Source organism: Mobula birostris, chromosome 12 (assembly GCF_030028105.1).
Source record: "Mobula birostris isolate sMobBir1 chromosome 12, sMobBir1.hap1, whole genome shotgun sequence".
Lineage (NCBI taxonomy): Eukaryota > Metazoa > Chordata > Chondrichthyes > Myliobatiformes > Myliobatidae > Mobula > Mobula birostris.
Window position 1 is genome coordinate 96,360,320 of NC_092381.1, and position 16,285 is coordinate 96,376,604.

The following is a 16,285-nucleotide window of genomic DNA, read 5'->3' on the forward strand; positions in this document are numbered from 1 at the left end:
AGATCGTCCCTTCTCCCACCGCTACCGGAACGAAACGCTTGCGGCGACCATTCACTAGAAGGCAAATTTATCTGTCAAACTGATTCTAGTTCAATAGGACCCGGTTCACACACTTCAAAACGCAACAGTAACAAGGTTTTATTCACATCTGCCTCACTGTGCCTTATCTAAACAGAATTTTAGTTATCTTCTCAATTGATACATGCATCTTTTGTTAGTACTTAATTAAACACATTTGTACTAATATATATTTACAAATAACACTGCTTACATTTGCATTCAACATATTTTTAATAAATATAAAACTTATCGAATTCTTGCTACTTATCTCTGCCGTCCTAGATTTCAAGGTATTTCCAATCTTGCATTTTGGAGCGGTGTTTCTACGGTTCTGGCGCAAGACCTCTCGCCTCTTGGTGGAATCGGCTCCGTTCGTTTAATAAACTGAAGCCCTCTGAGCGAGATTTCTAATAAAAAGTGCCCCCGAGCTAAGCACGCACAAACGAGCTTCCATTAAATTATCGTCGCTCGTGCCCGCTGATTCCTTCAAGATAACAAGTAAGATAATTACACACAACGCGAAAAAAAACAAAAAGAAAATAATAATCCTCTTTGAAGAGCCATTAAAGAGCTGGCGGTGATAAGTTGAATAAGACAAGCCAGCGACTCTGAATATTGGAAATTGATGCAGATTTCATGTTCTGATTCTAACGTTTGTTCTCTTTTTTTTTAAAGTATTGTTTTCCGTTAAAACGGTAAATTGCCCACACTTTAAAATCTTCCAACTACGGCCGACACACCAAACCGGCGAGCGGCACTTTCCTTATTTGATTAACTCTTCAAAGGACCACTTGGAATTCATTCGAAATCCACAATATTCGCTGATATGGTTTGCGGTCGATGTTGCAGTTTTAAAATATATATATACATCATTGCTAAACGTATTCGTGTTTGAAGATAACGATTAATTGTATAAAATCCGGAAAGATCGCAATTGGTCTCCCCCATGAACGGGGTATGACATATCATATACAATATATTTGAGCGATTATCTACCCACAGACCAATTGCGGTTCTACATATGTGCTCGAATAAATCACGTTGTCTCGATGAATATAATACCTTACACAAAATAAGTAAATACAAACGTACATTAATGTGTGTTCGGAAGAAGTGATATACTTTGTCGGCGATATTAAAATCTTTGAAATGAAATGACGCCGAATATTTCTCTGTCATTTTGGTATGTACCATATGTGCAACATCTGATAATTATTCAGACAGCTCCTTAGCAAAGATAGTTTCTATACATGCACACTACTCACTGGCTTTCACAAATACAACTTCAAACCCTTTAAGATACATATCTTCAACCTGAAGGGATACAAACGTCTAGTTAAATCCAAGTGACTGGAAAGGTGCGCCAATTTTTACATCTATTTTGGAGTGACCCGATGTTGAATTACGGAGCACAGCACTAGTGTCAATGGACCTACAGTTTCGCTGTGTTACTTCTGGGGAAATTAATTCACGAGCTCTACTGCCTGCTACAAATTTATTTTCTATACCAGGAAACACTGGCCATTTATACGTTGTAGAATATCTGCTGAATCAAACCCTCGAGCAGGGAGGGGTTCCCCGGGTGGAGGCGGTACCAAGTTCTCCGGGACACACGGGAGAGAGAAAGGTAGTGGGTTGGGGTGGAGGGAGAAAGAGAGAGTGAGTCCAGGAAAGCGCAGAAACACCCCTTTTGCTTTGAGCGGCTGTGCTGAACCGACTCGGTAATCTTTTCCAGCCTGGCCTGGGGAAGCTTTATGTAACTGTGATTTAGTCAAATAAGCTCCCTACAATAATTGGGCAGACTTTTTTAACTTAAAATTTCTTAAAGTGTTAATAAATTTTATTTGTCAATTTTCTCTTTCTGCTGATGTTGTTTTAAACCGCAGTATGCTGAGGTGTGTGTGTGTGTGTGTGTGTGTGTGTGTTTCCACTATTCGTGAGCTATGAAACGATTTTACCTTCCACATACCCTCCCTCCCTGATGTTCCTGTGTCTCGCCTACAAGAGGAGCTGAGGCGGTCGCTCAGGTAATACTCACCCGAGTGTACAAATGTCGAGGGGCAAAGAGGTCGGCATGAATATGATGAGCCGAAGGGCCGTGGCTGTACTGTACAAATCTTGGATTATGGAGGGGGCTTGTAAATAGGCCAACAGGGAGAAGGGAACGCCGAAGGGAGAAGACGATAGCGAGAAGAGGAGAAATGGGGTGAGAAAACAGATCAATAACTAAAGTTACTACTATTAGTTGGCTAGATATATTTCACTTTCGTTGTGGAAGTGCTCCATCCCCGCTTTCTCCACTTTCTCTCCACCCCCGCCCCCAGATAATCTGGTTGTGCTGTTGCTCACCACACTTGGCCGGAGGGAGCTAAGCGACCGAGTCCCGGGGTTGTTTAATTGTCTGACAGGGATGCGGTGCTGAAGGAGAGATGCAGGTGATAGGCAGTGTGTGACACACACACACACACACACACACACACACACACACACGTGCGCGCGCGGAGCCGGGTAGAGGCTCTGGCGTTTTATGAAGCAGAATCTCGGGGAGATAAACTCAGAGAGAGAGGAAGAGGAAATAACTGAGGGACTGAGGGTTGTACACTCACCGAGATCCGGGAAATCTCTGCCTTATAGGACGTCAAAGCGGAGAACGAAGGGGAAACGCGGTGTCAGACATTCATTATGCAGTAATAAAATAGAGATATTTTGGTGTTCAGGCGGCGTGGAGAGCAACTGTCCTGAATCTGCTCTCACTTAGAAGGGGAAGTTCAGAGACATCAAAGCAACAGTAAATTATTCACTGAAATCTGTCGAAACTGAATGCGGCTGCCCGGTCCTCCCTTCTAAGTAGTTCTGCTAGATTTGCCTTTTTATCGATACACACTGATTTGGTTTTGTTAATAATCTTAATACACAGATCTATTCGTTCCTTAAGCAACGTGAATGGGAGCAGAATTATTTCTGGAAATAATAAAATGGATATGTTCATGGTATATTTATAGTTACATTGTAAATTAAAATGTGTGCGTTTACGGAAATAAATAGGAAAATGTGTATTATGCGCGCATGTAAAATGGTTGTAAGATATATAAATGCATCTGTAAATATAAGCTGCGGAAACGGATTGATTTTGTCCTCCTCGTTGCCACCTCATCTCCAGCTTCGCACTTTTGTTCTGATACTTCACGCTCAGTGCCCATCCTTGCCCTCGCTTTGAGATCTTTGCTCGAAAGACTTGGGCCTGTCTTCTGCTAGCATTTATTCTTTTGCACCCAGCTGAACGTGGACACTTCCTCCGCCCAGTGCCTTGTGATTAGCGAGCAGCAGTCAGAGTGGCTGGACCCCAGGATCAACCCAGAAGTGAAGGTGACCAACAGAAGACCGCATGGTTCCCTGGGAAGAAAGTTTGGGGACTGGGAGGTCTGGAAGCCGCAGCCAGGATCAGACAATCTTTCTCGTTAACCCTACACCCTCCCCACTCCTAACTCCCCCAAACAACGGAAGGGAAGACTAGCATCAGCGGTGATTAGAGCCAGAATTTGGGGAGTTGGACTTTTGACATGCTGGGACCTTTGGACTGCGAGAGGAATTTCACATTACCTGGGACGGGCTCTGAAATCTAGCGATCAGTTATGACCAGTTAAACCCATTCCCTCTTAAGAGTCAGTGTGTCCTGAGATCACGGTGAGTTGTATATACACATTGCTACCTATGCGCGTAATTTGTGATCGAATGAGCAAAAACAAAACCCACATAGACAGACTTTATTTTTATCTGAAATCTATTGGAGGAAAATTTAAAAAAGCAGGTAGGTTTAATCGCAGATCTGCGGCATTGTGCGATTTCAATCACTATCAGCCAGCTCGAATCCGTCAGATAGCCACTGGCATTCACGGAGAGTCTTGATGACAGATATGAAACCACTTACTACACGCTGTTTTTTGAAGTTAATTATTAATCGGTAAACTACCTTTTACAGTTTCCCATAAATGTTTTGGTTCATTTAAATTTTTAATTCTAAGAAAACGTTACTATCGAAACGAGTGTAATATTTACAGGCCTTATTCGTATTTTCATTTTGTAAATAATAATCTCTTTTCAAAATAAGTAACGCTCTGTTTTTACTACACTGTTAAACTGACCCATTTATTTCACGTGTCCAAATCTTTCATTTTAAAGTTTGAAAATCAAATCAAACGGAAAGCGTTTTAAATGAGAATTGTGAACTTTGTGCAAACGTGTACTTTCATCTTTACTAATGATCGAAATCGTTTTCTAGTTTTAAATATGGTTCTTTAAATTTCACAGAGATCAGTTACACGCCAAACTATGTAGAATTTTAGCTAAAAACGCACAAGACACCGTCGTTGTTTTGTTTTATAATTAAACGATTTTAAACCGATTTACTAAACGATAATTCGAATGATTTATTTAGTGGTGGGGGAGCGAAGTTCAATTATATCGACATACAGTGATCGACATCATTTTACAAATCGGTTACTCGGGACGGAAGTGTAAAATTAATTCAGCTCCCTGTTTTGGACGGTGTGCGTGTGAATTTGATGGAACAGGTCCGCTATCATCTCTTCTCCCGCTCCCTGCCTGTGCAGCCTTGCCGATTTCAGAAGACGCGTCACGGAGAATTAATATTCTCGATGAGCACAAGACGCAGAAAAGGTCCCCCTTTTCCGTTTCCTTGTCGGTTGATTTGTGTGACAGAACTATATATTTATTGTGTTCGGGGAGGGGCGTGTATGTGTTTCTAAATGTTGGGGTTCATTCATTCATTTCCAACATTAGAGAGATTTTTTTTCCATTGGGGGCGTGGTTAGAAGAAAACCAAAGTCAGTTAAAGTAAAAAGGCGCAACGTAAATGCTTGCTATTTACGCGTGCGGGCTGTGCTTTTTAAAAATAATGATTTATCTTTGATAATGTTAGCAGAAATCCTGGGTCAAACACTTAGATTTGATTTGCATCCCAGTTGAGTTGATTATTTCTTATTTCGATAGTAATTTGCGCGTCCGTTCGCGGATCAGTTCTCCAACGAGTTTCTCTCGTAGTTCTGCCCGCACAGAGAACTCGTCAGTCCCGCTGGGGGAGATCGGTAACTCTGAGGAGGAGAGTGCGAGGGGCGTGGAGGGGGGTGGGTGGCGCGGTGAGAGAAGGAGGGAAGGAGACGGGCGGAAAGTTGTGTGGCGACCTCTCTCTCTGGCGGCTGCCGACGGCCCCTCTCCTCTCCCCTGTGCCACGCCGAACAGCGGGGCTGTTCGAGCGCCGCTTGAAGGGCCGAGGCCGGGAACCAGGCAGGCCCGAGTGCGAGAGATTACCGGTTGCATGCACTAGCGCTGGCCCAGCTGACAAGCCTTACTCTCTTTACTCAGCTGCCCCCTCGCACGAGACTATGTTGGACGGACTAAAGATGGAAGGAAGTTTGCCGCATTCGGCCCAGACTCCGGCTTCACTTCATGGTGAGTTCCTTACTTCCATCATTGCTTTACATATTATGTTCCAGGTTTAACGTTACGGCGCTCGTTTCGCAGAGATTTCATACTCAGAATTATATAAATGAGTCTTTTAAAAAACATGAATAGACAGTTCACATGCGGTTTGTAAACTCATAACTTGCATGTTGATGTTTGTCGAACCAAGAACAAAATGTTAGAGAAAGATTTGGGTGTATTATATAGAGGATGCGCAGAATCGTTTGGAAATGAAAGTATGCAAAATACGTTACGCAACCTGCATGTCAAAACAAATACAAAATTCATATTAAGCAGTACAGCAGTAGAAACAAAATATAGAATATATATCACGCAATATTAAGAAAATAAACGCAGGGTGTATATTTTTTCCAATGTACATAAAGTCAAAATTGAACGAACAATATACAAATCTATAAATAAAATTAACATTTTACAGTATATCCTACAGTATATCCAACAGTATGCAAATTCTAGACAATGAATATTTTAGTTACATGCACGATGGTCAAAATGCCGAATACGCATACAACTTAGGAACAGGCATATACATACAATACATATATACTATATGAAATACACAATAAGCGCATAAAAACAACATCGGTAAACCAAATTTGTCGTACAATGCACACTTTACACTGTGATATTTACATCGCACATCTCGTAAATATTAAAAAACGGCAGAAGCCATACAGAATGTATGTAACTTACATAATTTAATGAAATAACGTCTTCAATACACGGTTTGTGAAATATTCATTCTCAAATAAACGAGGGTGCGCGACTGCTGTTCCCAGGAAATATCACAAATCCCTATGTAATTATTTTTGCAAATGATAGTTCAACAATATTATTGCGCGAATGTATATATACCGTGCATGCCCATTGTATACTGGCACGTGTAAATTCCCATGAATCTAGACAGAACGAACTTCTTACACACAGCCGATATCGAAGCGATAAACGCAAGCGTATATATAATATAGAAAGGCAAACATGTTCATTCACACACCTTCTGTCTTTGAACATAACTTGTTCAAGTGGAAACTATGTACGCACTTTGATTACAGTTTCAGACACGGAAGTGGAGCGGTGTCTTTGCTTTCGTTGGAGCCATTTCGCGTCTGATTCTGTTTCAGGACGCACACAATCTTTCATAGTTGTTTCCAGATTTTGAACTTCTAACTGCAAACCTTCAAATTCTCCTCAATTTCCCCCGCGATGTTAAAATGCCTGCTCATTTTGTAAAATTCGGAATTTTTAAAAATCCTTTTATGCGGTCGCAGTTTAACGCAAATTTGCTGAGTTGTCGCGGAAGAGCGCTGCAGAGAGCAAGGTATGAAGTACTGATGACCCCAGAGAAGACTTTCTCGGTTCTGAATTTACAATGTAATTCCCAAATCGGCAGAAACAAAAGCAAATCCGTCATACACTCGCGTCGAACTTTCGCTGTTAAAACTTCTGCTAGAAAATAAACCCATTGTATTATCCTAGGGGTTCACGCCACTCCTGTGGGCTATATATTTGAAGTTTGGAAATCATCACTGATTTTGCTTAAATGAAATCCAGTGTCTGAAGCTGGAATCGCGATCTCTATGGGGAATGAGTAAAACGATCAAGTAAAATTGCGTGGCTTGAGCGTGTGGGGAAGAAAGAATCTGAAGCGTCGAGCGGGTATTCCAGTTATCCAGGGCTATATTAAAGCCGGGACCGGTTAGAGTCGGTGCATAGAGACCACGTAATTGACAGTGCCGTTAAATTCATACTAAATACTCGGAATATTTTTATAATACAGTGAGCTCTCGGGGAGCATCAGAAATATTAATGAACTTTCACTTCCGTCTGCACCGCTGCTCGCACCGTCCCAAAGCTAACAAGTTTAAACAATAGATAAAAGAAATTTTCAGTGAACATCTCTCTGTGCTTGCAACAGGCGAGTGTCGCCATTAAACGGACAGACTTTCAAGGTATCTTGACATCAAATGATTATGTTGCTGTGGTGTAATTTTATATGCCTCATTGTTAAAAAAAAGTATTTTAGCAGAATATTTCGAGCACATTGTTTGCTTGTGCAGTTGATAACTTGCAAACATTAAGGACAAATATACACACTTCAGTACATCAGCGACAAACACACTGAGACACCGAGAGTGCAGATGGCAGGTAGACACAGGAGAGAAAGAGAAAGAGTTTGTGTGCGTACTAGAATAGCGAAAAAAACAGAGATAGGCCAGCAGCTGCAAGGGGAGCAGCGGAGGGCCTAGGACAGAACGCGAAAATCAGAATGGATAGGACTCTGGCAGAATGCGAGAACTGAAACGCATAAGAGGTGACCCGGGCGAATGAGGCCGAAGAGAGGACCGACTTCTCCCTGTCTTTCCATCACAATATGTCTGTGTCTATCTTCAGAAAAAACAATCCACATTTCATCTTTCCAGTACACTTCCAGGTGCTAAATACTATTTACAATTTTAAAAATTGTGAATCTCTCCAACATTTTCTGCGCGAAATCATACAGACAGAAGAGGGAACACAAACAGTACGTTACTGTTTTGACACGGATGTCGTTTAGAAGTTTGGGGGCATTGCTAAACTAATGTAAATTGTATGACTCTAATCCTGGAGTGTTGAGTTTTCCAGATCGTTATAAAGGAGAACTATGGTGTCCTTGGCGTGTTCTCCATGCCCGGCGCTCTCCCAAACGTTACAATTGCTTCCTCAAGGTATTTCGACTTTTCTGACTCCCAGTTAAGTTAAATCGACCTGTTGCAATTAAGCGAATATAACGTATTCCCCAAATTTGCCAGCCTGCGCATGAATTTTTTCCGCTTTTTTTGTTTATTTTATCAGAAGATTATCACAAACACCTCACTTGACGATTAGCGCTAACTCCTGAAACAAAAAGTGATTTCGAAAGACTGGGAAACTATTCTAAAGAAAGGCCGGCGCTTGGAAGGAGCGGGTGAGGAGATTATCTCACTACCCAGGTCTCTCAAGGTTGTCCCCGAATGAATCCCCCGCCGGCGGGTTTCGGTTCACCAGGGGACGGGCAGTGACAGCTGTATAAGCGCGAATATTATGCATTTCGTTCGTAGAGGTTTGGGTGGCGGGGGGCTGTTTGGCTCGAAGTTTTATTCAGCCCCGAATTTTCTACATATACTAGTGTACACAATCCATTTATATCCAAGTGAAGCGGATGTTTTATTTTAAAAGGTTTCACATTTTCAAACAACTCATGTCCAGAGCAATATATAATGAAAAGCCGCGCTAGTCTGTACATTCATTATCATTAATATGTGTAAAGGGAGGGCAGTATTATGAAATAACTTTTACGAACGCGATGCATTAAACAGATAGCTACAACCAATAATTGTCAATATGTTGAAGCCCGGATAAACAGCCTTATAGACACGTAGATAGGATGCACACACTTATTCAGATACTCATTCTTATTGGATTACCTACCCAAGTATTCACCCAGAGCGCGCATCGACGGCTACACATACGGATCCAAACAGCAGCGCAGAGCTACACCTGAGTACATTCAGCCATACACCTATATTTCTGTCCATACATTCGAAACCACCTGGGGATTCTGTCGCCAACGTTTTAGGATCATTAACGGCAATCACTGCGTGTCTTAATTTGTCTGCGTTGATTTATTGTTGCCCAAAGGCAAAATCAAAGAGATCCGGGGAAAAGGCAGGGAAGTGGGTTTGATGCCCCGATCTTACGGACTAACGGAGCGGCCGGCGCCGGCCCTGCCTCTGTTTCTTCGGAACTTCAGTCGGCATTTGTTCATTAAGGCCACATTTTCATTTATACAAATCCGCTTCTCACCCAGTCAGCTGTAAAAGCACATCTACATGCAAACACAGCAATACACGCGCGTAAGCGCTCACACATACACACATACACACACACTTATACACACTCACGCGCGCGGACACACACACACACACACACACACACACACAGATACCCGCGAACCTATCGAACATGCACTACTGCACGTTCTATGTAAAAGTCGGATACCAAGAGCAATTAAAACTCCGAACCTAATGCAATTTCACACTCTACTCTATTAATATGGAGTTCATCGGACAGAGATTAACAAAGTCCCCGCATGGATTACATTTAACCGTGAACAGTAGATTTAACCAACCATGAACACCTCGCACCCAATCCTATTGCAAATTATCCCTGTATGTAATTATATATTTTCCAGGACATCAGGTTGGAGTGAAATATAATCTTTTATTTGTAAATGCTTATTTAGGATAGGTTATGGGCCGAATGTTACGTCAGCGGCGGAGTTCTAGATAACTGTATATTCGGCATGTGGTGAACACCGGTGGCGGAGTTCTGATCACTGTCTAATACCCTGTAGGGGCCTTGGTGCACGTGTGTAATTCGGAATATGTGGCTTTGTAAATTTGTTTAAATTGAAGATAATCTTCTAATTCAGCTTGACAGATGGGAGCCGTGTTTCACCGGGAAGGATTCCCTCAAAGTTTGTCAAGGACCCCTTCCCCTCCTGGGTGAAGTGCCCAGTCTCCACGCCTGCTCCCACAACCTCTCTGGGGTGTGATGGAAGGAGGGCCATTGTTACGGCAGCAACAACTGCTGCGTGTGCCGAGACTGGTGTCACATACTGTACTTTGCAAAGGGGGAGGGACCCGGTGGGTAAAAACGCTACCGAAGTGAGGCCAGACTTTAGGTTTAACTGAGCGAAAGTGGTTGCTCCAATTTATTCGGAAGTCATCTCAGGGTTGCAGTCTCCACTTTACCAGGACGGGAGCGGGCGGTAAGAGGCTGCTGTCTGTCTCTCTGTTTTGGAGAATTTTGTGGAGGAAACGAAGTGGAAATCAGTTTAAATTTTAATTCCAACTATTTCGGGCACACGCTAACGTAGAGGAACACTCTCGGAGCCGTAGACACACAAACACCCAGGCATAAATGAATACGAGCATACAGGGACTCTCACGTATATTACACACAGACATATCTGCAGACAGACAGATAGACAGACAGACAGACAGACACACACACACACACACACACACACACACACACACACACACACACACACACACACACACGTATCTTTGATAAATAGATCCCCAGGCGCACGCACATATAGAGATGGACACACAAAAACAAACAATTAAATACTTATACGTACACATAAATGCACTACAACACAGGCACAGATGCGCGTACAAAGATAAACACTGACCTAAACATATACGCACACAGATAGACACCCAAATAGATATGCATACAGATGTAGATGCACTGGCGCATATAATAGACTCGAGAAGGATTGATGCGTAGATATTGTACATACAATTCCTTCATCTATTGACTTGAAGTTTAAATATATTCACTACTATTGCCGGTTGGGCCAATCTAGGAACTTGCTCCGCGACATCCCCGTCATGTCAATGGGAACGCCTGTTTCCTCTTTCACACTTAATTTATAACGCATACAGATATATTTTCGATGCTTTTCTGATGATACAATTTTTCGTTCAATGGTGTAATTTTGTTGCGTTACCAGTTCGCACAATCCAGTAATCCCGTCGAAGAGATTATTATAAATATTTTAAACAACGATTCATACTTTTAAGTAAGGCGAAGCAAACTCTAAACATGTTGAATCTGCGCCAAAACGCAATAGTTAACGCTGCAAGGGCTTTAAAGTGTATTTCACAGACATCGAGTATTTGACAGTCGAACTAATAAATTGTGATTTTGAAAACGGATTATTATACTTTGGGGAGGACAATGATATTTTTTATTAGGCGGGATAATTTTTATACCATCCTGGTCGTGGGGAATATTGCTGCAGGTATCTAGAAGTCACTGTTAGGACTAGCGCTTTGGCGTCTTCAGTTACCTGCGGGATGTGGCGGTTTCACCTGTAAAAACACGCATTCGGCCTTCTTATATTCTTAATGTTCTGCATCGGCCTGCTTGACAGGCGAGGGTGTAAATCTCAAGTTTCAGATTGCAATTCCGACACACACTACCTGCTAAGATTGCGAGCGAACAAGCTAAACTGACACCAGATGATTTCTCGCCGGATTCCTCACAGGTAAAAGGAAATTAATCATTTGCTCAACCATTTCCACCTAAACTGTACGAAGTTGAAATTCGTGGCTAATCTGAAGATATGAATAACCGGATGTTATAATTCATTAACACACACACTCTCCCACACATGGATCTCTCTCACACAATCATACGGATCTCTGCTTCTCTCTCTCTCTCGCTCTCTTTCTCTCTCTCTCTCTCTCTCACACACACACACACACACACACACACACACTACTCTCCCTCTCTCTCAGATACAATATTATTATACTAGCGAGACAAAGGTATTCGGAAGGATCGAGAGTATACATTTTCATAGAATCCGCGATCATAGACTGGTACAGCACAGAAACGGTGTCTTTCGGCTTAACTTCTCCATGCCAACTGTGATGCTTGTGTACACTATTTCATTTATCTGAGTTTGGCCCGTACCTCAGTACTCATTTTCTGTCCACGCACTTGTCCAAACGCCTGTTAAATATGGAAATTGTATTTGCCTCTACCACCTCCTCTGGCAGTTCATTCCTATATTCCCCAGCCTCCATGTGAAAAGCATCCATTTGATCCAATAAACCTCAAACCTGGACTCTTTAGTTCTGAACTCTCCCTCCCGGGGGAAAATAAATTCAAACTACCTGTTCTACCTACACCCTTTACAATTTTGTAATCTATAAGGTCATTCTCCACCCTTCTACGTTCCAATTAGAATAATCCAAGTTTACCCAATCTTCCCCTATAACTACAGCCGTCTATTCCACACAGCATCCCGCGAATCTCTTCTGTACTCTCTCACTGCTACCACACCCTTCCTGTTCTGTTGTGACCAGATTTGTACATAATGCTCCCTACAGTCTAACCCATGTTTTGTAGAACTGCAACATGACATCCCTACTCTAATTCACAATGCCTCAGCCTATGAAGGCAAGCATATCAAATGCCCTTTTCACTGCCCTATTCATGTGTCACCACTTTCAGGAAACTATGGACTTGAACCCAAGATTTATCTGAACATCAATGCTCCTAAGGAGCCTGCCATTCACCCCACCAGAATTTGACCTTCCAAATGCATTAATTCATACTTATCTGGCTTAAATTCCATTTGCTATGGCTCCACTCAATTTTCCAGATGATCTATTTATTCTGCTAATTGCTTAGAAAACACCATTGTTTTGGTTAAAACATTATTTAAAATTAATATTGTTATTTAAAAAGATAAATGCCATTTCCCTTCACCTTGTAAAACATTATAATTGTTAACATCTATGTAAAAGAGAGAGAGAGAGAGAAAAGTTTCAGTTCCCATTCTCATTCTAATTCATTTTTAATGACCATAAAAACTTATCTCCTGAGAGAAAATAAAAACCTTAAAGGGAGAATGGTTAGCATGTTGAGGGGGCAAAGTTTTTATCTCTTCTAGTCTATAGTCAGTCATTGTTCAGAGGACCAAGGATCCAAACTGGCACTGAAGAATTGTTGCATTGTTACTGGTTCTATCCTTTACATATGATGTTAAACTGTGGGTTCACTTAGATGGTACAAAGACACCATGGCAGTGTTCCATAACACCCATATAGCAGGAGTGTTGGATACCCAATGAATTGTTATCCACAAAATTACATTATCACCGAGCTGCTTTTGGGAGCTTACTATGTGCGAATTGACTCTGGCATTTCCTACTTTACAACAGTGTCTGGAAAAAGCTTTTTGGATGGGAAGGTAGGATTATGGGGTATGCTGGAAAGGCATTGGTGGAAATAGTTTCCCCATTACAGTACTTCAGAACATCTCCTTCTTGAAGGAAGAGAGTTATTGTGCAAACAATGTGAAAAGGGCAATAGAAGATCTAATAGTATTAATACAGTACATCCTCCAACTTGCTCTCTGCAATGCATGAAGGATGAGTTAGTAATATATGTAATGTCTTTATTTAGCACATACTATTTTCACTCTTCCTATCATAGTTTGTTTACAACTTAAGAGATTGAACAATTCCTCATGGTGATCCGTTTTAGAAGACACCTCAAAATATCAAATATAACGATTGTGAAAGAGCTCCATATGCTCCCTATAGCACTGGTGTGGTCCGGTTTTGTTAGCATCCTCTGCTTAAATATATATCTTGCCCGTGAGATAGGATACAGGAAGTTTGAGAGCATATAAATAATTTTAAAGATTGCGATGCTTGGCTCAGCTCTACAAAGCTCCTACATGCTCACTAAGAACCGATTCTTTCTCCATAATATAAATCTGGGTAAGTTAAAAACAGGGTTCATGAATGTGCTGGCTGGTTAAGAACATAAATTAAAATGCCAGCCCATTGCTCATCTCATGATATGGGAAAGTGGGTTTATAACTAAAACCATAATTTAAGGATCAAGACTTTCAACCTAAGTATAGTGAATTTTTACACAAAATATAATTTATAGGGAAGGTTTGCTTCAACAGGTCCCCAAGCTCTGGAACAGTTATGTTATTGAAGATATGAGTTAGACAGAGATTGCTGTTGTTTATATTTGCCTTTAAGATTACCAGCAATTAATGAATTTGGTGGCACGCACACAACTTTTGGGATTTCTACTCAGATTCAGAATCAGGTTTATTATCACTGATATATGTTGTTAAATTTGTTGTTTTGTGGCAACAATACAGTGCAGAATATAGAAGTTATTATAATTTACAGAAATAAATAAATACTGTGAAAGAGGAATAACAAGACAGCGTTCACTGTTCATGGAGGAACAGAGGAGAAGAAGCTGTTCCTAAAATAGTGAGTGGGATCTTTAGGTTCCTATACCAACTCGCAGTTGGTAATAAAGAGAATAGGATGTTGAGGGTCCTTAATGATGGATGTTGCTCTCTTGAGGCACTACCTCTTGAAGATATCCTCAATGTTGAAGAGGGTTGAGCCCATGATGGAACAGGATGTCTACAACCCTCTGCACTCTCTTGCAATCTTGCACATTGGAGCCTCCATACCAGAATACTCTCCACTGGACATCTTAGAAATTTGCAAAAGTTTTTAGTGACATACCGAATCTCTTAAAGCTCTTATTGAAAAAGAACCACTAGCATGCCTTCTTCATGATTACATCAATGTGTTGATCCTTAGATAGATTTCCAGATATATTGACAGCCAGGAATGTGAAGCTGTTCACCCTTTCCAACACTGACCCCTGACTGAGGACTGGTGTGTGTTCTTCCAACTTCTCCTTCCTGAAGTCCACAATCAATTCTTTGGTATTGCTGATGTTGAGTGCCAAGTTGTTGTTGTGACACTGCTCAACCAGCTGAACTATCTCACTCCTGTACACCTCACTCAGCACCGTCTGAAACTTGGCCAACAACTGTGGTGCCATCGGCGAATTTATAGGTGGCGTTTGAGCTGTGCCTAGCCGCATAGTTATGAATATATAGAGAGAGCAGAAAAGTGGGCCAAGTATTCTTGAGGTGTGCCCGTATTGATTCTCATTCAGGAGGAAATGTTTTTACTGATCTGCACTGACTGTGGTCTGTGAATATTAAATAGTATTATCATGTTAAGCAATAAATTATCACAGAAGTGATGTTTGCCATTTTGGTTTGATAATTTCTATACATTTCCATTGGATCAACATTCTCATAAGTGATTAAATATGGCTCAGTATCCCCCCTGTGGTTAGCTGTCTGTGCCTGGTTCAAGGAAACCCACCAGACGAAGGGTCATGGAACCAGATTAACACATTAACTCAGAAGACAATTGATGATACTTTATGGTGAAATGATACTATACATTCTACTAGTCTACATTATACATTGCATATTGCATAGTACACAGAAATCAACATCAGAAAAATGTGTCTTACAGTATAATAGTTCATGGCTAACAACTTTAATTAGATGGTACCCACAGACAGTACAAGGAAAGCTGATACAATGAATATAATACAATGAATTATATTGTGACACTTGAACACACACACTCATCAATCTTCTGTGTGTGATTTGTATAAACCTTTGTGAATTGTGCAGCTATTGAGCAAGTTGCTCTCTCTGTTGGGAAACTCTACTCCATTCTATGTACAAGACAGGGATGGATGATGTAAATGAGTTAATTACAGAATCAGGTAGAAAAGACTGTGGCAAAGTTATAGCTATTAAATATTAATTTCACTTTTCTGTCTTTCACATCAGTCAACAAGTACATTGTCTTCCTATGCCCTTAGCTGTACACATTCCTGTTGCCTACTATGGCCTTAGCAATCCCCTCTATCTGATTATGCATACTGTATATCATCAATATGTATTAGGGTTCAGTGTGTCCAGGTTGGGCAAACACATGCCCATGGCATTCACCATATCCTGTATCACCAGATGGCACTATTGTATGGCCTATCTGCACCGGCCAGGGGAGTCACTGTACTTAGGTTATATTGAACAGAACCCTTGTATGATATAGATTAAGTCTTGATCTCATAGCCTACTTTTCCCATTATTGTGTGCCTGCATTATAATACTATATACTGTAGTGCATTCTGTTGTTGTTTTTACCACTTTAATCTGCTGATGTGATGAAATGATCTGTATAGATATGCACAGAACAAGTTTTATCACTGTATTGTGGTACTTGTGACAATAATAAACCAATTTTCCAATTTAGATTCTG

The 16,285-nt window shown here is 41.1% G+C and overlaps 1 protein-coding gene across 1 annotated transcript in view; it reads left to right on the top strand.

The window, feature by feature from the left end:
• Positions 1–2,110: 2,110 nt before the first annotated feature.
• Positions 2,111–16,285, top strand: part of LOC140206242 (LIM homeobox transcription factor 1-alpha-like) — a 335,794-nt gene continuing 321,619 nt past the window's right edge. Inside the window, exons 1-4 of the mRNA XM_072274561.1 lie at positions 2,111–2,164; positions 3,337–3,464; positions 5,071–5,204; positions 5,320–5,529. Coding sequence (XP_072130662.1) covers positions 2,111–2,164; positions 3,337–3,464; positions 5,071–5,204; positions 5,320–5,529 — 526 coding nt within the window. The remainder of the gene's footprint in view (positions 2,165–3,336; positions 3,465–5,070; positions 5,205–5,319; positions 5,530–16,285) is intronic.